General features: G+C 48.7%; 1 protein-coding gene and 1 non-coding gene across 2 annotated transcripts in view; one reads left to right on the top strand and one right to left on the bottom strand.

The window, feature by feature from the left end:
• Positions 1–674: 674 nt before the first annotated feature.
• Positions 675–24,497, bottom strand: part of LY86 (lymphocyte antigen 86) — a 42,192-nt gene continuing 18,369 nt past the window's right edge. The window contains exons 2-5 of the mRNA XM_040249393.1: positions 15,598–15,684; positions 14,267–14,395; positions 4,965–5,017; positions 675–1,069 (exon numbers count right to left, since the gene is read on the bottom strand). Coding sequence (XP_040105327.1) covers positions 986–1,069; positions 4,965–5,017; positions 14,267–14,395; positions 15,598–15,684 — 353 coding nt within the window. The 3' untranslated portion in view covers positions 675–985. The remainder of the gene's footprint in view (positions 1,070–4,964; positions 5,018–14,266; positions 14,396–15,597; positions 15,685–24,497) is intronic.
• On the top strand, positions 10,838–10,909 carry TRNAH-GUG. Its single transcript has one exon. It is a non-coding gene; the product is annotated as a tRNA-His (tRNA).

Here is a 24,497-nt window from a genome sequence, read left to right as displayed (position 1 = left end):
TTCGCAGGAGCAAGAGGAACAGACGTGGGCCCGGAGGGTGCTGGAAACAGAAGCAGGGGAGCAGGAGGGTGTGGAAGGGGGGCAGGGCCCCCGGGGGATTCTGCACATCCAGGGACAGGAGACATCGGGGCCCCCCATGGGCTCTGGCAACAGCAGGCAACCTCGTTGTTTACGGGGGGCATTGGAGGAGGCGGCTCTGCATGTGCACGACTGGGGGGACGTGAATTTTTAATTTCAGGGGCCTGCAGGCTCCATGAGGGCAGAGACAAGCTGTCTTTTGCCCCCTGGAGTAGCCTAAGTGCTGAGCAGAGGGCCCGGTACGTGAGTGGCCGGCAGTGACTCGGGGGGTGAATTAAGGAGCACACTCAGGAGAGCTGAGGTGGGCTGGGGCCAGGACAGCCACACTCTGGGATGAAGTTATCAAGAGGTTAGTTCAGTGGAGACTGTGATGTCTGCACATGAGGTTTCACCAGCTTCTGGGCCTCATGTCCAGAGTGTGGGGCTTCCCGGGAGAAGGGACGGCTCATCCCCAGGTCTGCTCTTGCAGGCATGCCGTCACCTTCCTGCATCTCTCAGCATCACTTATGCTGTGGCAGCCCGTGGCTCTGCGTGCAGAGAAGCTCATGCTATAGCTACAGGGCTGCACTAGGATTCTTAAACAAACCACGAGGCACTCCTTGTGGGCCAGTGTCTTTATTTGATCCTGGGCTCCCAGGAGCTGGAAAGAGGTGAGCTTTGTCAGGAGAGCACTTAGGGATGAGGGACGGTCCCTCAAGACTGCTGGGTTGACCCCCAGGAGCTCCTGGGAGGTGGATACTCCGGGGCCTTTACTGCATCCATGGAGCGCGGGGACCTCTGGTCTTGCAGCTGACAGTGCTGGCACCTTCCAGGAGGCTTGCTCTGTGGTCCGCTGGTCCTCCCTCTCAGCAGGGTTCGTGGGAGGAGCTGCTGTTGCCGCAAGACAGCTGACCGCGCTTCGAGACGCTCAGGAATAGAGGACAGTGGCGTTGGCGCAGGCCACAGTGGCATGGTCTTGGTTGTAGAGCTCCAGCAGGACCTGGTAGTCTCCCTGAGGGGCATGGGGAAGCAGCAGCTATGAGACCCGCAGAGCCATCGCCTTGCAGCGGGCGCTCACTGAGCCCGTCACGTGCAGCCTCTGCTCTCAACCCTGGGGGTTAGGTCAGCAGGAGGAGCCATGCCCTCCCCACGGGCCCCCAGGCTGGCCCAGAGAGCGGAGGGCGCCCAGGATGGCTGGCTAAGCCTGAGATGCTGATGTTCCAGACAGTGCTCCCGCGGGGAGCGGACTGATGGGGTGGTGGGGCTGGGGTGCTCAAGGCGGCCCCCTGAGCAGGTGACCTCAGGGCCAAGACCTGAAGGAAGTGCGGGAGCTCGCCATTCCCCTGGAGGCTGGGGGCCCTGCGTTTGAGGAGGCAGACAGGACTCCCAGGAGAAGCCCGTAGGAGGAGAGGGGAGGAGGCAGGGGACAGCCCCTGGGCCCATGGTGGGTGGCGCCGGCCTCCACTCCGGGGGGTGGCCTGTCCCGACGTGGCTGTCGGCAGGGTCCCTCCTTGGAAGGAGATGGGGGAGATGCGGAGGAAGCGGTGGACCAGGTAGGAGGCGCTGCAAGAGCCAGGTGAGAGGTGGGGACGGCTCGGAGCAGCTGGGGGAGACAGCGGAGAGGTGGGCGTTCTGGCTGGATTTGCAAAGAAGAGCCGAGATGGTTTGCTGAGGAGACCCACGTGGGTGGGGAAGAGAGGGGTGAAGGCTGACCCCAAGGATGCTGGTGTGAGCAACGGGAAAGGCGGAGTGCTGTGTGCGGAGACGGAGGAGACAGCTGGGGGCAAAACTCAACGGCGCGGAACCCGATCGTGCCACTCGAGAACGTGTTCCTGCCCTTCGGGGTCCTTTCTGGCCACGGCCAGCCACAGAGGAGCCCCTCTGCCTGCGGTCAGGAAAGGCCGGCGCCAGGCTGTGTGTGGAGCAGCAGAGAGGCCCCGGGCAGGAGCCACATCTGCAACGCTTGTGGCTGAAGCCCTGCCTGCCCCACGGCCCGCGGCTGCGGACACTCTGTCCCAAGGAGAAAGGCTCTGCGTGGTGGAGGGCAGAGGAAGCTCCTGGAACTCTTGGCCCATCTCTGAGGAGCCAGTCACCCAAGGGAAAGTGTGTATTAGTTGCTCAGTTGTGTCAACTCTTTGCAATCCCATGGACTAAAGGCCACCAGGCTCCTCTGTCCATGGGGATTCTCCAGGCAAAAATTCTGGAGTGAGCTGCCTTTCTTTTCTCCAGGGAATCTTCCCAACCCAGGGATCAAATCCAGGTCTCCTGTCCTGCAGGCAGATTCTTTACCATCTGAGCCACCAGGGAAGCCCCCGTCCAAGGAAGGGAGGGTGTTTAATCTATCAGCCTGGAGGGCAGGGCCAGGTCCGACCACAGGATGGATGGTGCCTGACTGGTCTCAGGCTAGGAGAGAAGAACTTTCTAGCAATTAGCAGAGGCCCAGGAGCGAGTGGGTTCCCCAGCACTGATGGGGTCTGGGGTGTGAGGGCTGCTGAAGGCAACCTTAGGCACCCTTCACCTTAAAGACTCTATGATGGTCTAGGCTCCCGAGGTCTGCTCAAATAGCAGCAGCTATGACTCCAGAAGCAGTGTTAGGGGTTTCAGTCACGGTGTAAAAGTCAGAGAATTAGGTCTGGATAAAGACCAGCTCACACGTGCACCCGAGTGGATTTCCTGCTCACTATCATCATGGTCATCACCATCATCTACTCTTCACTGTTCCTGTGCCTTTAAGAACATGCCACACAAAATTATTGTAACCCAACTGAATCTTTCATCCATGCTATTTAGAAGCCTAACAAAAGATGCAGTGTTTGAAGGAAGGGGTTTGGCATTCTGAATCACAAGATATATTAATACATACTCTGCTCTAAGGGGTGGAGGTGTTCAGGCAGCTGTGCCCATCTGCGGGCAGGAAGAAGGGATGAGGCACAGACCAGGGGCCTTTCCGCGGTTTGGATTTGCCAGGTAGGAGACTGTAGTTGCACCCTTGGCACTTACACGGTTCAGGCCATACCTGCAAGTTGGCAGCCAAGCTGGTAGATCACAGAGTCTCTAAGTCAGAAAGCAGCCACCATAGACAGATGCCCGCTGCAGGCGGGACTTCAGTGGGGCCAAGGACTGGTTGTGATAAAAAGAAAATAACACCGACACACTGAAGACTGGCGGTTGGGTGGGAAGTTTTCAGTCGAGCAGGGGTGGAATTAGCACAGAGCCCACCTTGGGGGGGTTTGGTGGGAGGAGGAGGACCTGGGGAAGGTCTTCTTAAACCAAAATTCTGCACACCATTTCTGTCCCACGTTAGGAAGCAGCGTCTCTGCAGCCTGCAGGCTGGCAGCTGGCCAGGAGTGCCTGGGCTGGCCAGCTGATCTCCGGCCAGCAGGGGAGCCCAGGTTGGGATGAAGGCCTCCAGCTGCCTGTGCGGCTCATGTGATGGGTCACACGTGTCCGCTCTGGTTCTGTCCCCTGCAGGCCTGGCTCGGGGGTCAGGACTGGCCAGGTTCCTATGCCATGGGCCCAGAAGAGGTAGGAGGACCACGCAGAGGGCTTCTGTGGATGCTTGAACAGGCAGGCGGGGGCAGGCAACCTAACCAGTGTCTTAGCCTCACACCGGGCAACATCTCAAGGAACACTGTTAGTGGGCCATGGATGCGGATAATGCATTCACTCACGTAGCCTACGTGGATGCAATAAACCTCATTGCATCTGGGCTTCATTTCTTTCAAAGCAATCCTATGGCTTTTAAGTTCTTTCCCTCTATTTCATTGCAGTTGCTAAGAGTAACTGCTTTTTAAAAAATCAATAATGCAAAACAAAAATTAATTGCTTGCAAATTTTGAGTTGATGAATTGGGGGTGCATGGGAAGGATCTGCAGGAAAAAATGGAGAAAGAAAAAGAATTCAAATATCAAAGATTTAAAGCAAAACCTTTGTGGGAGAAATTTGGTCTCACATCCTAGAAGGGAAGAGTTTGCACAACTTGCATGTTACCCTGAAAGGCTTGAGGAGAAGACTCTGGAAAGCCGGACCTGCCCCAGCTGCCAGAGCATTGCTGGAGAAAGACTGAGGTGGTCTGGAGACTTGGCGGCTTGAAGCGGAGGAATGCAGAGGCTGGGACAGAAAGGGAACACGCCCCGGGGATGAAAATGAAACGAGCTCAAGAGAGTCTTTATGGACAAGGAGATTCTCTTCTAGAGTCATACTCAGGCTTTGGAAGATGAAAAGGATGAAATTGAAAATCAAAAAATGAAACCAATTACATTTCTGTGATTCTTTTGACGTTTTTCTGAAGGATGCTCTCAGGAGTAGCTATTGAGAATGGATCGCTATGTCCGAGTTGCTGGAGTTCAGCTGTTTCATAAAGTAATGGTATTTTAAATAAAAAGGAATGTTGGAAAAACAGTGAAGGTGCAAGGCGTGGGCATTTTATTTACTGGATGGGAGCTTGTGAGTACTGAGCAAGCACAGTAACCGGGGAGCTTAGCACTTTCTGGGCTGTCTCTCTTCCCTTCTCTGAATGGCCAGCCCGCCTGTGGCTGCCTGCCTCGCTTCTAACAATCTGGCCACGCAGAGGGCCCTGGGCAGAGTCCTCTAGCAGGACAGGGCCCCAGAGTCCCTCTCTAGGGGCGCTGCCTCCACAAAGGGTACCCCAGGGTCCCGCCGGACAAAAATGTTAAACACCAAAAGGCCAAAACCCGTGCATCAAGCTTTAATTAGCAAGTGCTCATGATGAAGTAACAGCTTCACCCAGAAAGGGTCTTCTCAGTGAAAGACGATGCAAAAACTTGAAGGTTTTAGTTTAATTCTCTCTCCTCCTCTGCTGTCTCTCCCCCACCCGCCCCCTTCTTTAAGAAACTGCTCGATACAATAATTAAGGAACAAAATAAAACAGCAAACCAAACCCTTACCTCGGGAATTTCAAATCCAGGATTATTGATAGGGCCGGCATAATAAATCTGCTCTGGAAAAACAGACAAAACGCGCATCACGTCATTCAGTCATCGGAACAGGATTGACTCGCTCTGTTATCTGTGCTTATTGTGCCCCGGGGATCCAGTTGTGGAAGCAAAAGTTCTCTGACTGTGGTACATAAATCCCTGAGTAAGAAAGAACCCAGGCCGTAGCAAGGAGACGGAGACAGGCAGGTCATGAGGGAGCCAGGCAGGTCATGAGAGAGCCAGGCAGAAGGAGGGTTCAGAGGGTAGGCTGGCCCTGGGGTGCTCAAGGTTAACTCCTAAGACAACTTCCCGTAACTGGTCCACCTTGGACAGTTACGATCCCTTTGGGCTCAGCACCCTCGTTTTTCAGATGGGTATAGTAAGGACAGCAACAAAGTTGCGAGGAATGAAGAGAGTTAATCCATATAAAGCACTGATAAGGATGTTTGGGAAGATTTGCTAAAGTTACGAACAGAGATGCTGTGTTTGAGACAATGGTTGGTGTGGGATGTTTGCATGACAAGATCTCCCCAAGGCTTCTCGCTGATTCTGTGACTTCTCAGTAGTCTTTCAAGAAAATCCCTTTGCTGCTGACAGCAGGAGTAGGTTTCTGCTGCCTGCAGCTCAAGAACCATGGCTGCTAGGACCACGAACCACTTAAAGTCCCTCAGGGAAGAGGCCCCAGCTGACAGAGGAGCAGAGTCCCAGCACACCAGTGAGTGTGCCCCTCTCCGGCAGGTGCGGCTGGATTCTGCTTGGATTCCCCTGGGTGCATTTTATACCCACTTCTATTTGGTGTTCTAAGGTGACACAGTGCAAACAGCTGGACCCTGGAGGCAGGGCCCCGCTCTCCTCCTCACTAAGTGCTGGTGGACAAGTTGCTTAACTGCCCCGTGACTCAGCACTTGCACTGGCAGCACAGAAGTGGGAAGGCCTCTCCCGCAGGGCGCGGAGGGGCCAGGAGCCCGCGTGTGAGCTCGTGGAGGGCGGGGCCCAGGGAAGGGGCGAGCCAGCAGGCCTTCCCTGCACGTTTCTCCCCTTACTTCCCAATGTGAAGGAGAGGGACGCGAAGGTTCCAGGGGGGATGCGGAGAAACGCGCCAAGGCTGGGTTTGGGAACCTTCTTCCTAAGCCAGTGTGAACAACTGATAAGTTCTACTGGTGTCTTTTTTTCTCTTTTTTTAGCTTCCATTTTAAAAAATGGATGAGGGGTGTTTTTTGAAGCATACCAAACAAATGCTATCTAGCACTTTGTTACGCTCATTTAATGCTCCGAGATCTACTGATTTGGGCTTCACTATGAGCAACCTTTGCAGGGTGAGAGATTGCCATGAATTCACTTTGCAGTTTCAACTGGAGCTTTTCTGTGGGCCCATGAAGTTCCTGAGAATTGCTGCAAGTAACTTGTGAAACTTTTTTTTTTTTAACCTGATGAAACAACACCTAAAATTAAATTCTTGCTCCTTCCTTTTCCAGATCATCTTGGGTTCTTTAATTAACATCCTCACACTCCAGGGCTATAAAAAGAGCCACAGTATATCTGTACCCACTTCTTTCTCTCCTTCTTTGGGAATCTTGATCAGTTTTTAATACGGAGTATATTAAAAATTTCACCCTCCTGCTTCTGAATACTTGAAGTCGTTTCTGCCAATCGGCTTTTTTTTGGGGGGACCCAGATATTTGTGTGATTGGCACACAGTGTCTTTTTAGAGAGGAGATGGATTTTAAAATGTGGAAATAACAGCTCCCAAAGAGTCGTGGACCAGACGGCTGCCCTTTCACTAAGAGAGTGATCTAATGTTATTTAAACGTAGACACATTCACTGTGCACTTGCAATGGGCCGTTTATAAAACTATGAAATGAGCAGCCTTCTAGGGCTGAGTAGGGTCCCGCCAAGCTCCTTCTCCAGGCATTCAGAGATGTGCTTGTTATCCTGGTCTTTCTGCCCTAATATCACGCGGGCCTCCTCTCAGTGACAAACTCCTATGAGGACTCGTTGACAGTCTTAGCCTCTTTCTCTGCCAAGAATGGTTCCGACAGACACATGGGTTGTGTCCCCCATTTCTAGCCAGATAGTTTCTCCTCTGGGCAGGGGACCTGGCTGGTGGGAGCTTTATGGGGTCTGGGAAAGGGCTGCAGGAACAGTCCAGGAAGGCAAGGCAAACCTTTTCTGAGCAGTAATAGGATCCCCTAACAGAGAAACTCCAAAATCACTGCAGATGGTGACTGCAGCCATGAAATTAAAAGACACTTACTCTTTGGAAGTAAGAGAGAGACTTCCATCATGGCTCAGATGGTAAAGCGTCTGTCTACAATGCAGGAGAGCCGGGTTCGATCCCTGGGTCGGGAAGATCCTCTGGAGAAGGAAATGGCAATCCACTCCAGTACTATTGCCTGGAAAATCTCATGGACAGAGGAGCTTGGTAGGCTACAGTCCATGGGGTCACAAAGAGTCGGACACAACTGAGTGACTTCACTTTCATTTTCACTCCTTGGAAGGAAAGTTATGACCAACATGGATAGCATATTCAAAAGCAGAGACATTACTTTGCCAGCAAAGGTCTGTCTAGTCAAGGCTATGGTTTTTCCAGTGGTCATGTATGGATGTGAGAGTTGGACTGTGAAGAAAGCTGAGTGCCAAAGAATTGATGCTTTTGAACTGTGGTGTTGGAGAAAACGCTTGAGAGTCCCTTGGACTGCAAGGAGATCCAACCAGTCCATTCTAAAGGAGATGGGTCCTGGGTGTTCTTTGGAAGGACTGATGCTAAAGCTGAAACTCCAATACTTTGGCCACCTCATGCAAAGAGTTGACTCATTGGAAAAGACTCTGATGCTGGGAGGGATTGGGGGCAGGAGGAGAAGGGGACGACAGAGGATGAGATGGCTGGATGGCATCACCGACTTGATGGACGTGAGTTTGAGTGAACTTGAGGAGTTGGTGATGGACAGGGAGGCCTGGCATGCTGCGATTCATGGGGTCTCAAAGAGTCGGACACGACTGAGTGACTGAACTGAACTGAACAGAGAAACTCACATCTCACCCCAGCTACACGAGTAGCTGTATCACTGGTGAAGTTGTCAGAACTTCTTGGAGGGCCTTTTCATTGGAAACATACAGAGTTTGAGTTTTCTTCTGATGATGCACAATGACATGGCCTCTTCACAAGGTCATAGTGTGCGCAGGTCAGACAAGCTGTGCTGGTTCTCCGTTTGGAGGCTGTACAGGCTACTAATGCCCGCCCCTCCCCCTACAAGATGTCCATGTCCTGGTTTTTAGAACCCGTAGATACTTTACAAAGCAAAGGGGATTTTGCGGATGCAAAATTAAGATTTTGAGATGGGGAGATTATCTTGGATTGTCTGGGTGAGTCCAGTGTAACGACAAGGGTCCTCATAAGCTGGGGAAGATCAGAAGAAGAAGGGGATGTGAGCATGGCATCAGAGAGGAGGGATGTGGCTATAAGCCAAGGAAAGCCAGCAGCCTCCAGAAACTGAAAACTTCAAGGAAATGGACCTCTATCCATCCTTGGAATTCTCCAGAAGGAACACAGCCCTACTGACTCTGGTTTCAGGCTTCTGGTGTGCAGGATTGTAAGAGAACTCCTTTGTGTGGCAAGCTAGGGTCACAGCAGCAGTAGGGCACTGATACACTGATCTTGGGTTCAGAGAGGAGGGAGACTGGGTGGCTGGCCTGAGAAGGGCCAAGAGTGGTGGCTTACATGTATCTGAAGTGAAGTGAAGAGAAAGTAGCTCAGTCGTGTCTGACTCTTTGCAACCCCATGGACTATACAGTCCTTGGAATTCTCCAGGCCAGAATACTGGAGTGGGTAGCCCTTCCCTTCTCCAGGGGATCTTCCCAATCCAGGGGTCGAACCCAGGCCTCCTGCATTGCAGGAGGATTCTTGGGCTCCAGCAAAGACCTCTTTGGAACCATGACACCCGCATACTCTAGGTATTCAACAAAAGAGAAAGTACCTGGGCTAGACAGTGAAATTTCCAACACAAATTCCAACTAAACTCAGGACAGGTGGTGAAGAAAAATGCAGAGGGATCCAGAGCCTACCAGGTCAGTGATGCTTAGTACAACGTTCCACAGAGGCGTGACTATCCTGTATCGGCATCACTAGATAAAGCAGCCGCCACCCACATGTGGCCATTGAGAACTTGAAAGGTGGCCAGTGTGGCTAAGTGTTTAATTTAATTTAAATGTAAGTGATTTCAGTAGCCCCCCCGTGATGAGTGGCTATCATATTGGACACTGCGGTTTTAGGTCAGCACTATCTAATGGAAATATAATGTGAGCCACATTCGTAATTTGCATAATTTTAAAAAAGGAAGAACAAGTGAAATTAATTTAATAATACACGCATATTAACTCCAATATTGAAATTATTATAATTTCAATGAGCCTATTTGCAAAGCAGAAATAAAGACACAGACACAGAGAACAAATGAACGGACACCAAGGAGGGAAAAGAGGGTGGGATGATGAACTGAGAGACTGGCGTTGACATGTGTACACTATGGGTATTAGGTATACCTTAGATAAGGAATGAGAACCTACTGCAGAGCACAGGGAACTCTACTCAGCGTTCTGTGGCAGCTTAAATGGGAAGAAAATCCGAAAAAGAGGGGATATGTATATGTACGTAGCTGATCCACTTTGCTGTACGGCAGAGACTAACACAACATTGTAAAGCAACTAGACTTCAACAAAAACTTTTTTTTTTTTTGGCAATAGAAAATATAATTAATACATTGCATACAAAATACAAATTTTGAATTTAAGTTTTTAAAAAATCTAGGTCTCTAAAGGCAAAAAAAGTGGTAAAGAACTTAAAGCCTTTGACAATGAACATTTATCTGGCAGAGTGAGACCAGCTAACAGTTAAAGGGGAAAAAACCCCGATGACGCCTATAAGACAATGACATGCATATCAAAGTTAAGTTAAACTTGAAAAAACTGATCAAGGCTTTCAAAATCCTTTTTCAGAAATGGCACCTTTATGATCATATTGAAAGTAAAACATGCATGAATTAAAATACACCATTAATAATTTTATCTTGAAGTTTTGTAAATCATCTCCGCTTGAAAGATTTTTTCAACAAAATTTTAAAAAAAGACTATAATTTCAAGAGATTATCAATATAGAAAGCATCAATGAGATTAAAAATTTTTTTTTTCAATCTATGTTTTGTACAAAGTCTTCAACATTTGGTGCAAACTCTGCACTCCGAGCCCATCTCACTCGGATGGGCCCCGTTTCTGATTATCAGGAGCCACACGTGACTGGTGGCTCCTGGACTGGGCAGGGCCAACGATGGAGCCGTGGCTGGCCCGGAGGTGAAATGACTTTCTCCAACTTCATTCCTCCTACAAGAGCTTTCTGCCTTTGCCGCCCAGGTTTTCTCTGCAAGAGCATAACTTCTGGCAGCAAGAAGGGAAGGAGGATTTAATTTTTTTTTCCCTTACCTTTTTGGATTTCTGTGGATAAACACTTAATATAACTCTCAAAATACAGCTTGTGAATCGGTGGGCTGATTGCATTGCCAGAAGGAGAAGCGAAGAAAATGGTGATGGGAAGAAAGGAAGAAACCGAGCTGATCTTCAGAGAGCTGGGGCAGCTGCAGGGAAGGGCAGTGTGACCGAAAGCCAGGAAACAGACGGCACAGAAGGTGGTGTTCCTCAGATTGGGGGTCTCAGGTGTTTGTGCACATCAGAGCTCTCAGGACGTTTGCTAAAATACAAACACAGCAACCCATGGGGTCCACAGGAGAGCTGCCAGTCCGCCGTCTCTAATAGCTTCCTACATGATGATTACACAGAATTGTGAGTACCGGCTTCCCTGGTGGCTCAGACGGTAAAGCATCTGCCTGTGATGCAGGAGACCCGGGTTCAATCCCTGGGTTGGGAGGATCCCCTGGAGAAGGAAATGGCAACCCCCTCCAGTATTCTTGCCTGGAGAATTCCGTGGACAGAGGAGCCTTGTAGGCTACAGTCCATGGGGTCGCAAAGAGTCAGACATGACTGACTGACTTCACTTCAATTAGAGTTAATGAAACTCCACAACAGGCTGAGAATTTGTAAAGGATCCCGTATTACCTTAGAGAATTAAAAACACTTTGGCCCTTTGTTGCTGTTCAGTTGCTAAGTCGTGTAAGACTCTCTGCCATCCCATGGACTGCAGCACGCCAGGCTTCCCTATCCTTCACTGTCTCCCAGAGTTTACTCAAGTTCATGTTCAATGAGTCGGTGATGCTATCCAACCATCTCATCCTCTGTCATCCCCTTTTCCTCCTGCCTTCAGTCTTTCCCAGCATCAGGGTCTTTTCCAAGGAGTCAGTTCTTTGCATCAGGTGGCCAAAGTATTAGAGCTTCAGCTTCAGCATCAGTCCTTCCAATGAATATTCAGGACTGATCTCCTTTAGGATGGACTGGTTTGATCTCCTTGCAGTCCAAGGGAATCTCAAGAGTCTTCTCTAGCACCCCAATTTGAAAGCACCAATTCTTTGATGCTCAGATTCTTTATGGTCTACCTCTCACATTCGTACATAACTACTAGAAAAACCACAGATTTGACTATCCGGACCTAGGTCCTATGTCATTATTAATCTCAATATTTTGGGCTCAACAACAAGAACTGATGGATTTCAAAGGACAAGTTCAACACATTCTTGGCTCATTTACAAGAGGCTTAATTTTGAGGCTGGAGGGAAGCTCCGAGGGCTACAGAATTCCTTAACAGGCAATATGTCTTTCTCTTTCTTCTTTCCTTCCTTCCTTCCCTTCTTTCTTTCTGTCTTCTTCCTTCCTTCCTTTCCTTCTCTTAGTAAAAAAAAAAAAAAAAGTCTAAGGTGATCATTGTTTCTTTTTTTTTTTTTGCGGTTCAAGGGTGGGTGTTTCCTGCCAATGCAGCGATAAACCACTGTTTTTGTTGATTCTTCATGAATTTGCAGCAGCGGCAGCTGCCCAGTCACTGCAAGCAGGAAACCCACAGCTGCTTGAAGTATGCAAAGAATAACACATGAAGAGAAGAAAGGCTGAAGGCTGAGCTGCTGGTGCTTCCAAATTCCAGTTTCATGAGAACTGCAGGCGGGGCTCTCTCCCCAGAGGTGGAAGGGGGCTGCAGGGGCTCTGCTCTCTCAGCCAGCAGAGGATATACAACCTGGACCTAAGTCAGGTTCCTGCTACCTCCAAGGAAAAAAGGTCTTAAACTTCTAAGCCCCCGAGGCTCTGCTGCCTCTCCAGGCCTTGTTAAAATGCAGACTTCCACTCTGAGATTGATGACTTCAGGGGCTCAGAGCCCTTGCTTGAGAAATCCCTCATCACCTGCGGGCAGTTGCTGCCATTTATCACTTACTGAGTCCTGTGTGCCAGACTCTGTCCTAAGGACTTTGTATAATTGTTCAATTTATCCTTACTAAGAATCCCATGAGGTCTCTGTACAGATGTGGAAACTGAGGCTCAGACACACTGAGTAATTCTGCCTGAAGTCACATAGCCATAAGGGACGGCAAAGGTCTGGTTCTGTGTGAGCCTGGCTTCCCACCCTGTGTGGGAGGAGACTCAGAGCAAAGGCCCGGGGACCCGCAGGATGAAAGCCCGAAAAAGCGAAGCAGCTTCGAGACCGAAAGCCCGAAAAAGCGAAGCAGCTTTGAGACGCAGGAAGTCTTGATGTTGTTTAGTTGCTCAGTCGGTCCGACTCTTTGCGACCCCACGGACTGTAGCCGCCGGGCTCCTCTGTCCATGAGGTTTCCCAGGTGAGAAGACTGGAGTGGGTTGCCATGCCCTTCTCCGGGAGATCTTCCCGACCCCGAGATCGAATCTGCACCTCCTTGTTCTCCTGCACTGGCAGGTGGATTCTTTACTGCTGGGAAGCCCAGAGATAAGTAGGTCCCACTGAGATTGCTGGATTCAAAGTCCAGAGTGCTAACCGTTACACTATAGGGCCACTATCGGAGGTCTGCAATGGCCCAGAAATCACGGATGTGCAAACAGATAGGGAACGCTACCCCAGAGAAGATGTATTTTAAAATTAAGGTCTCAGACACAGCCCCTTCTCCCCTTCTTTCAGAGCAGAAATCAGCGGCTAAGTCCCTGGGACTGCATCTGTTACTAACGTGTGCTGTGAATGCAGAACAGTTGGAAAGGGAGGCCCCAGGTGGGGCTGCGGGTGTGCTGACAGAGGCTGGCCGGTCCTCGGAGTGGATCACCGGTGGGACGCGTGAAGGTGGCCTCTGCCTGGAAGGTGTTTTGTCTTGCTTCTACTACAGCTGTGTGAAGTATAAGGCGTTTTGCAGAAAGTGTTCAGGGTACTTTTTCCAAATCTAGGCAATTTCCTTCGTTTCTTAGACCCACAAGAAGCGGCACTTAGAAACAGAGACAGTGAGGCAGTGGAACTCTGGCTGATGAAATGTGAATTGCTGACCTGGACAGAGCTGTTAGGACTGACTTTGAACTGCTAGAGACAGTGAGACTGAGAGGCCTTGGCAATCAATAATCTCGGGGAATGGCCAGGCTCACGTGTTCAGCGTGAACCAGGACAGACAGGAAACGCCCACATTTGCGAAAGGGAGGGTGGGGGGTGCCCAGCCCCAGCACCCACTAAGCTTCCCGCTTTGTCTTACTTGCAGGTGTGAGATCAGTGAACTTTGTCTCGGAAGCCCTACAATTCCAGCTGCTGTTAAGAATGACACCTGCCTCCTGGGCGATGTCATGTCAGACCTGAAAAACAGCTCTCAGAGGATCTTCTCTGCTGTGTATTGAAATTCATCTGATTATGATGTATTCCCCCTTTGGACAAACACTTGCCATAGGTAAGATCGGACTGACACAAAAGATGAACCAGGGAGCAATTATTTCTTTGAATAAAGGACTCATCAGCTTGCAAAAGGTGTCAGGGTTATGTTTATCTTACCTCCAAGCTTTGCAATGCCTTTAAAATTAAGTCCATAGCTAATGTTTTCATGTAGCTTACTTACTGTACTGGTTGTTTTTCACAAGGTGCCACTGCTAACACTAACAACAATTTTCTCTTTGCAAATACCCAGTAAACCCATTTCATTTGATGTCCACACTCACCCTGTAAGGCAGGTCCTGTGGGATGGGCCGTGTGGTCATTTTTATACAGTATGTGATGATCCATGAGGTTAAGCTTATCCACAGGGGAGGGGGGACCCTAGATGCTGGTCTGGATATCGTGACCTTGGCTGCAAGCTCCTGTCCACCTCTCTCTGGGCCCCAGCTGGGTGTCAGCCGGCCAAACACCTACCTCCTTTCCTTCTTCCACAGAAAGAAAACTTGGGTAGATCCACTTCGCAGATGGGGTAGGAGAAGTTCAGGATGGACAGTCCTTTACTGAAGAGCGCGACATCCAGAAACAGCTGCTCGACGTCCTCCCCTGGGGGAAAAGGGGAGACCAGCTTTCCTGTTAGTGTGGATTTCGCTGAGCATCAGTGTTCAGAAGTCATAAACCCTGAGCTGAAGGACCTTTCATCACCAGAAGTCTGCGCCGTATGGCGAACAGCTTTCTGTTTTGGTAAAACAGCGTTTGGGCAATGCGACTGGGACAAGTCTATGGATGAAAGACAGCCCTTTCACAGACTTCACCTGCCTGGAGCAGCTAGCTGACCTGCACCCGTGCCCTGACGCTGTGGACCCCGGGGACCTGGCTCCTACAGCTTCTCAGCTACGTGGTCCCAGGTGCCTCCCTCAAGAGTGGTGGGCTGCGGTCCAGCCTGCAACCCCCGCCGCTGATGCCCATTATCACACAGGAAGCTTCTGGCCCTCTGCATGGCTGGCTCCCGACTCTCTGCCTTTTTTCCTTTCCTCCCTGTTTAGATTCCGCTCACTCCCTTCCTTCTAGTCCTTTTTCTCCCTACAGCATTCCCGGAGCCCAGACACTGTGCAAGGTCTGGAAGTGCCAAGATGCCTGCGCGTTCTTGGCGTCCGGGAATGTTCCCTCCATTTCTCTGGAAAGAGTCCACGTGCTCAATTTATTAAATCCTTCTGCTCTGGTTTTGAGGAAACTGTGAGAAAGGAGAGAGTCTAGCAGCTATAGCAATGTGATGACCAACTGTGATGACAGGGCCACGTAAAAATAAAAATAAACAATCTGAAAGCGTTCTGGCTCATTGACTTGGTGGAGGGAGTAGATAACTCAACGTCTTTGCCCGTGTCCGGGTTTAGGAGCTTAGATGAGCTATTTGTCGAATGAAATAATGCAAAGATAAACCGTGCTGCTGGTACCAGACTTGTCTGTGGCTGAGACAACTAAGCAAAAAAGCCTTCTTTTGAGCAAACATTGACACTTAGGCTCAAAATATTTTCTTTTTGTTGTTGTTGGATATACTGATTCCAGGTGCTTATAGCATCCAAATGAGTGTCTAGGGTCTCTTTTCACAAAAGAACAGCTTTAAATGAGAGTTCTGCTCTATCTGGATATTACCCAGAGAGAGAAATGGAAATGGAAATGGAAATAGATAATTCCAGAGAATGATGGGGTGCAGCAGCTCAGCCACTACAGTAAATACGAATAACTGGGTGTCTGGGCCACAGAGAGGTTGTGTCATGTTTTATATTATGTCAATAATGTTTACTTACTCAGAACCATTCCAAATCTAACGTTGATATTTGGTTTTAATTGTCTGGAACACTGGTCGACAGAAAAGCCAAAATCTTGCAATGGGTCTGCCAAGAAGAAAGCGACGGGTTAGATGTGAGGACGTGGTCTGCAAGCTCACTCTCAAGACTCACACCCATCCTGTGCCTTTTTTCCACGTGAGTCACTGAAATGGACTTCGCAGCACATTGCCCAGCACTCTTCTCGCCGAAGTCCATGATGCTTTCAACCGCCCCTCCCCGTCTCTGCAAACTGGATGCCGTGTTCACTCTGATGGCAGGTCTTGGGCTGAGAAACGAGCGCAGGGTCCTGATGGGTGGGTTTCATCTTTTTTTTCCTAACTTTTTGGTCGCACCACTCAGCATGTGAGATCTTAGTTCCCCAACCAGGGCTCGAACTCGCAGCCCCTGCCGTGGAAGTGCAGAATCTTAACCACCGAGCCACCAGAAAAGTCCTGGGTGGGTTCTATCTTTACTTGTTAAAACTGATTATTGCTTGCTTTTATTTCCTGAACTTTTGTCCTTAAAACTGATTGCCTGAAATACTTCACAAAGCATGTCGTACTATATTTCAAACAAGGGAAAATAGGTGCAGCTTTTCAAAGTTAAGACCTGCCTTTATCACTCCATCCCACCCCATCCCATTCAACACAGCAATTGTTTCCAAATATCCCACTATCTGGAAAGTATTGTGTTAAATAGAAAAGCTACAAAAACAATATTTTTTACGTATAATTTCTGCTCATTCCGAATGTCCCAGTGGCTCGTCTATGCCTTAGAGAGAATCAAGAAATGTTCTGCTGGCCCCAATTTCCGTTTCCCACATCACAGTCCACACTCCATTCTCAGAGGTCTTGGTGGCAACGTCAGCGCCACGTGGCAAGTTTTCCAGCAAGTTCCAGGCGCTTTCTCCTGAGTCTCCTGGTCTTACCGATTCAGGCCATTGTCTACAAACTAAAGTTGCTCATTCCCACTTTTTTTCTGGTGAAGGTTTCCCTGTGCTGTGCTAAGTCGCTTCAGCCGTGTCTGACTCTGTGACCGCATGGACCGTAGCCCACCCAGCTCTTCTGCCCGTAGGATTCTCCAGGCAAGAATACTGGAGTGGGTTGCCACGCCCTGCTCCAGATTTCCCTGACAGTCCCCCATATATTCTTCTGCTTCTCTGAGCTCTTCAAACAGTTGTGTCTCAAGTACTGTTTAAGGTGTACAAGCATGTGTGGCTTTGTGCCTTGACGTATGACTTGCCTCATGATAATTAACCTAAATGCAGACCTCCCGAAGGGCAGGAGCCGGAGTTTTCTTTCTTTCATGTTGTTTTGTTTTCCATTTCCTTTTTCCTTATGTTTCCCTCTGGGCCCCAGAGGAGACAGCTGATTTTAAGTGAGGGTCTGCGTTTCGTGAGTCGCTGAGCCGTGCAATTCGCGGGGTTTCCACCCAATTCTCCACTCTAGCACAAAGCCTTGAGGTCAAACACGAAGTAAGCGCTCCGTAAATGTGCACAATGCTGGACGAATGGGTTATGCATTAAGCTATTTCCTCTCAGCTTCAAATCAGCCTTCAGGGCTCTGCTGTGGGAAGCTGGGGGCTCTTTGCATTCACATTTCTACTTTGCCACCTGCCAGAGATGCGCCAGAAAGAGGCAGGCTGAGCGGGAGAAGGACTTCTCACACTCCTGCTGAGGCTCGAGTGTGTCCCCTGCTGAAGGCCTATGGCCTGGCAGCAGCAGCTGGTTTCAGAGTCCAGCTCTCTTTTGTACCTTCCTAGAACCAGCTGAGGCTCAGCTCTGCCAGCCCCAAAGCTTCTATGGCGATGGTAACTCAGAGGGTGGCACCCCTTCCTAGGCTGCCTGCATCTCAGCCCTTCAAGGGCTCTGCTGTCAAACTTCTACATTCTAACAACGTTCACCTCTGTCCTCTGCTCATGGCCCTTGGAGGGTAGCTTCTTCCTCATTGGTGTTTTTTTTTTTTTTTTGCTTTTCTGGTTCTCTAACAACTGCTTGTGAGAGTTGGACTATAAAGAAAGCTGAGCACCGAAGAATTGATGCCTTTGAACTGTGGTGTTGGAGAAGATGCTTGAAAGTCCCTTGGACTGCAAGGAGATCAAACCAGTCCATCCTAAAGGAGATCAGTCCTGAATATTCATTGGAAGGACTGATGCTGAAGCTGAAACTCCAATAATTTGGCCACTTGATGTGAAGAGCTGACTCATTTGAAAAGACCCTGATGCTGGGAAAGATTGGGGGCAGGAGGAGAAGAGGGCAACAGAGGATGAGACTGTTGGATGGCATCACTGACTCAATGGACATGAGTTTGCGTAGACTCCGGGAGTTGGTGATGGACAGGGAGGCCTGGTGGGCAGCAGTCTATGGGGTCGCAAAGAGTCAGACATGACTGAGCAACTGAACTAAACTGAACTGAACAACTGCTTAACCAATAGCCTGTACTAAATTCTCAGTTGACATAACTGATGGGGTTTCTGAATTTCTGACTGGACCTGGACTGATGGAATGAATGACAATCTTGAGAGACAGGCCTGGTCATCCTCATTTCACAGATGGGAAAATTAAGACTCAGAGAGGCGGTGTTGACTTATCCAGGTTTAAGACTTAGAAAATGGCAGAGTCAGGATTCAAACTCAGACTTAAAAACAAACAAATAAAAAGTTGCCACCCACTACTGCACAGAGGCACGCACAAGAGCAGAGCCTCGAAGGTGGATGTTAAGGACCTGATCAGTGCGATGCCTGGCACACTCTGTGTGCGGGCCTGTGGCATCCGGCAGTTCTCTTTCATAACTGGTTTCAATTTCAGCTTAGCTATGAGCTCACATTTGTCGGTGGGAGCATTCCAGACAGTTTAATCATCCACGCTGCTGACCTGGAAGATGCATAATTGTCTGTGGTATACGCCGTGGAAATGATCCCTAGGCTCTTCAGCCCTGCAAATCGAATCTAGCTGCACTTGTATTTGATGAAACTCCTCTGATCTGGTCGCTAATTTCCTGGAGGGATGAGCCACTTTCTCTGATGCCCATTTTACTTGTTCATCAGCATGTTTGCGTCCTCCTGGCATTTATTTCAGTTTGGAATATGGGAGCAGGGCTTAAGGAGACAGTTTCTCCTGCTACATATTTGGCCCTCGGTATTAGAAAAGAGGCCGACCAACAGAGGCTTAGAAAAGTGTGTCCTCAAGATTGTGAACAAATTTAAGTTGCGATTTGAGGAAAGATAAAAGGGGATAAGCATGTGTCGATTAGCTAATTATCAGGCACAGAATCACACTGTGTTGAGCAATATTTTAAAGGCATAGCTGGAGAGAATAAAGTGAGGCCAGAAGAAGGAAATAAAACATCTCCCTGGTCCTGGAAAAATACTATTGTGAAGAAAATCATTTTAATAAGGAACAAAGTCACAACGAAAGCAGCGGGTTGCTTCTCTCTGAGCATGTGACTATAAAACAGAAAGATAGACTGCTTAAAAAGTGCTTAGGGCTTTGGTGATCTTTCCTAGCAGTTATTTCAATTTTATGTTTGAGAGTGAATTTTATTTAATTTTTTTTTTTGAGAATGAATTTTATACTTTAGAGTGAACATGCAGTTTCAGTTGGCTCGGGGAAAATAACATCTGTTCCCCTGTAACCCCCAAGCCCACCCTCACACACTTATGGCCTTTCCTCTACTGACTGATATTTTCACTCAGGCACTTAGCACACTCTGTAAAAAATATTTTTTATTTTATTGTAAACCTCTGCCTTTCCTCTACTAGAGGCTTCAAGGCAAGCTGCCCAGCCTCAGAGCCCAGCATCACGGGCTAAGATTACACTATGCGGGACTCCCCTGGTGTCCAGTGGCTAAAGCTTCTTGCTTCCACTGCTGGGTGCATGGGTTCAGTTCCTGGTCAGGGAACTAATATCCCACACGCCACTTGGCATGGCCAAAAAACAAAATAAATTAAATAAGAAAACAAAGGCATTCACAAGAAAAAGATTATACTAGGTTCCAAGTAGTATATAGGGATTATATACAGTAAACTTATCGAGAATTTGAAAGCCAGATTTCTCAACTTTGTCACTATGGACGTTTTGGGTCAGAAATCCTTTTTGAGGAAAATCCTTTTTTTTTTTTTTTTTCCTGTGCGCTGTAGGATATTAGCTACACCTCTAATCTACTAGACCCCAGTAGCATCCCAGCCCCAAGTTCAACAAAAAAAGGTTACGGATTTTACTAAATATCCTCTTGGGAATGAACTCACCTGGTGAGGACCCACTGCTTTGAAGAATTGCTTTCTCAGTTGCCAGACAAACATCTACAGAATCAGCCACCAAAATAAAGAAAGTGGACTGCATTTTTAAAGCAGGTCTCCTTAATATGGTGTGAGAGTTGACTGGAGAACAGGGTGGGGGGTTTTTCCTCGGACACTTGCCCTGGGTAATTTTGACCACATAAAAATGGGATTATCTGAATTTGGATCTTCTGAAAGAATAAAACTGGGGAGTTGATGAGAGTGGTGTTCCTGGGCTTCAAGGGCAGAGATAACTATTTCTTCCTGACACTTCACTGTACAGCAGCAAATGAGCCGAGAAAAGACGAGAAGCTTCAGGGTGAGAGATACGATCTCTTATCGAATTTGTTTTTTCCTTAGCCTCGAAGCTCTCCCTCTACTCTGTCTGCTCAGTCCTCCTGTATAGCGTCCGCCCAAGAGAGGGCAGCAGTTACCGTGGGTGACTGTAACACCCCCCAAGCTGCCCTGCTGCCCCCACGCCCGGGGGACAGGTGTGCCTGGAAGGCAGTCTCCTCCAAGCAGCGGACACCAAATCCCCGAGGAGAAGGGTGAGGGAGCGGCTGGGGAAGCAGCCAGGAGCATCTGCCTTCTCGCTAAGGGCAGTGGTGGTCACATGCATCCCGGAACTGGTTCGTGCTCCTTCGTTGGAGTAGAAGAGACTTAGAAAGACAGGTGCGGCTTAGTGTGTGCAGGGGCTTTACACATCTCAGCTCCAGAGCCATTCTGGGGCCTTAAGATCTGTTGATGGCCTGTGCTCTCTCGGGAGGGGCTGGACTCAGGTGGTCATCTGGGAGAGGATGGGCTGGCCTGGGGCATTTCTGGCCTGTGCTGGGCTCTCAGCTGGAATCAGGGCAAGAAAACAAAACCCAATGGCACAGCCTCGGGAAGTGCAATTCCTCTCTGAGGTCAGTGGGGCCCGACGGGGCCAGATGGGTGCACCAGGCTGGGCTCCCCGCTGATAGGTCTCAGGCACATGCGTTTCCCCAAGTGCTCGAGTCCACAGCAGTCACTCTGCTCCCTGCAGCCTCTGTGCTGCTGGTTGGGGGGCACAGGAGGGGACAAGCCTCATGCTGCTGGTCCCATTGTCCAAATTTCATAGCTCTGCCTGTTGCTGTTGTTCAGTCGCTAAGTCATGTCTGACTCTTTGTGACCCAGTTGCCTGCAGCACACCAGGCTTCCCTGTCTTTCATCATCTCCCAGAGTTTGCTCAAACTCATGTTCATTGAGTTGGTGATGCTACCCAACCATCTAAACCTCTGTCGTCCCCTCCTCCTTTTGCCTTCAATGTTCCCCAGCATCAGGTCTTTTCCAAAGAGTCAGCTCTTCGCATCATGTGGCCAAAATATTGGAGCTTCGGCTTTAGCATCAGTCCTCCCAATGAATATTCAGGGTTGATTTCCTTTAGGATGGACTGGTTTGATCACAGTGGACAAGTCCACAAACCACATATCTCAGCTGGTTGGATAAATAAATGGAAAAGGGGCAAGGTCAAGCAGTTGAATGAGAGCAGGAGGGAAGCTGGACTCTCATGTCAGCTCTGGTGGGTGCCAGCAGTCACTTGGGAAGCCTGAGTTTTGAAGCCAGTGACTAATTTCCCCTGCACTTGGAAAACTCTTCGGAAAGGTGTTAGCACATATTAACTTTATTATCATCATAACAGAGGTATTTGCTTTGGCGCTTAGGATGGAGTTTCTGAGTGTGGATGAAAATCTAGTCTCAGGGCAAATATGAGCAGATGGACCACTGCTGTCTTTCAGAATTCTTCTGCAAATAAAACAAAATAAACAGATCTTGCGTTTGACTTCTTCCTTTAGGTTGGGTGGTTACTAGTTTTGCAAGCTTGTGCTCTGTTCGCCATACAGGCCTGGTTGTGCATGGATCTGAAAGTCTGCCTTCTTATATGGCTGTGTTTCGATGGGGTGTTTTAATTTTCTTGTGTGATTCCTATGATAACATTCAAGGGTCATTGTGGATCCTTGGAAAAGAAAAAAAAAAAAAAAGATGATGGGAAGGCTTCTGTGAGATGCCATGGCTGGAAATCCGTTACCATGACAACACAAAATTCATTTCCTCTTTTCTGTCCCTGACGTGCTGTGGTGTGTTCCTTTCCCCTTGCCCCATCCTCTTTTCCTGCCTTTGAAGAGAAAGAAATGACTTACGAGGTGGTAAATGCACTCTAGCTAGTTGTTCTGTTATTTCCTGGTCTCTCCTTTTCCCCCACCTGTCAAATCTTATTACTGTAGAATAGCGTGGCAAAGCTCCCCGATGGGCCATTGTATTTCAAATAATAGCAGTTCTGCCCCCATTCCAGTCTCCTTGGTCAGCATTTCAGTGGGAACTGACTCACACAGCCAAAGACGGGTATGTGATCTGGATTTTCGTTTCTTCAGCATGGTTATGTAGAAAAGTGAAAGTGTGAAAGTGTTAGTCACTCAGTCATGTCCGACTCTTTATGACCCCACGGTCTGCACAGCCTGCCAGGATCCTCTGTCCACAGAATCCTCTAGGCAAGAATACTAGAGTGGGTAGCCATTCCCTTCTCCAGGAGATCTTCTTGATCCAGGGACTGAACCCGGGTCTTCCACGTTGCAGGAAGATTCTTAACCATCTGAACCACCAGGGAAGCCTGGATACATAGACTGGGTGTTCAAAAAGGCTTACACATGGTTCCTAATCGCAGACACAGTGAAACGCAATGAACACCATCACGGCTACAAGCGGAACGGCTGCCGCTTGTGACACTGAGGGCAAGGACGCCTCCGTCCCGCAGCCCACCTGGAAGCTGGGCGAACGCATTTTTGAGTGTGAAGGTAGGTTTTGGCTGCCAAGTTCAAAATTCCATATCCTTTATCTTGTTTACTTCTAACGGCAAGAGAAACGGGATTCTTTGGAACTCATTACTGACAGATAAAGGGTGTGAATCTGCACTCTCTTTTGGCCTCTGAATTCCATTCCCCAGGGATAACCGGACCCTGACTTCCAAGAGCTTAGGAGGAGGTGGTTTTTTTATATTATAAACACTTGAGGCCAAAAAGAGATTAAAAAGCAATGAAGATGAACTTTCATCGAAAACACCTTGCCAAATGTCTCAAGGGAAGTAACGACCCATTTGAAGCTCTTACGATTGATCTTTTGCATCCCAAGAGCAGGTGGACGACAAACACTAAACGCAGGTTTATTTTGTGTTACCTTGGGGGTATCGCATACATTGAGCTCAGCTACTCAGTCATGTCCAGCTCTCTGTGGCCCAGTGGACTGGGGCCCACCAGGCTCCTCTGTCCATGGGATTTCCCAGGTAAGAATACTGAAGTGGGTTGCCATTTCCTCCTCCAGGGGATCCTCCCAATTCAGGGACCGAACCCGCATCTCTTGTGTCTCCTGCCTTGGCAGGCGGATTCTTTACCATTAGTGCCACCTGGGAAGACCTAGGGGTATCATGGTGCCACCTAAAATCTTACCATGAGAGTACAAGCAAACGTGAACTTGTCTTACCACGGACAGTGCACATTAGTGGCTGAGGAATGCAGCTCAAGTCCGCGTTCATTTTACTGAGGACCTGATACACGGCCTTGGGGACACACAGGCGAACCAGAAAAGGCTTCCGCTTTCACCTGGAGTGTAATGCTTCCATCGCCTAGTTATGACATTACACGGCCAAAACATAAACTCAATAAAAGATACACGTGTACTCTGACTCTCTTGTTTTATAGTCAACATAGAGTCGCACGGTCTTTTGTGTGCAAGCCGTGTCTGCCATACACTCACCCCACATTACCTGGCCCGATCCCTTTGCAGGTTAAAGTCAATCTCAGTGGTGGGGTTGCTATTCATAGCTTCAACTTCCACCACTACAGTCAAGACACAGACATGAAGAACCTTCCTCGTTCTGCACCTTGACAATCACTCCTGACTCCAGCTCCCCTTTCCCACCCCAGCAACCACAAATCACTGCTTCAGCAACATACTTCTGTCATCTTGAGAAAGTTACATATGTGGAACCATACAGTGTGTAAGTGTTCTTCTTAACTTGTCATAGATATATTAAGATATAAAAATATGTACACATTTATTTTCAATCGAGTATAGTGGACTTACAATATTGTATTATATTAGTTTTCTGCATACATCATAGTGATTCAATATTTTTAGACATTATAAAATGATCCGCACATATGCAACCTTTTAAGATTGGATTTTTTCTTTCTCCAAGTGGCCCTGGAGACCCATTCAGGTGGCTGTGTATCTCAGGAGCTGTTTTTCTGCAGTGTCCTTCATGTGGAAGGACATGTGTCCAGTTTGGGGCCATTACGAATAAAGCTGTCACGATCTTTCACACACTGGTTTTTGTGTGAACATAGTCCACATTTCTCTGGGATACATACCCAGGACTGAGGTTCCTGGGTTTTATGGAAAGCATATGTCCAGTTTTACAAGAAACAGCCTGTTTTCCAGAGTGGCTGTGCATTTTACATTCCCTCCAGCATGGTAGGCAGGTTCTCCTCGGAGAAACTTGTTCTCTGGGAGAAATCAGGAGAGGGGCTTGTGGTCAATATGGGGTCGACAACTTCTATGCCCACTCAACCTTCCAGGTTCAGGCAAAACTC

The sequence above is a fragment of the Oryx dammah genome, unplaced genomic scaffold (assembly GCF_014754425.2).
Source record: "Oryx dammah isolate SB20612 unplaced genomic scaffold, SCBI_Odam_1.1 HiC_scaffold_11, whole genome shotgun sequence".
NCBI classification, from domain to species: Eukaryota; Metazoa; Chordata; class Mammalia; order Artiodactyla; family Bovidae; genus Oryx; species Oryx dammah.
This window is presented reverse-complemented; position numbering and strand designations above follow the sequence as displayed.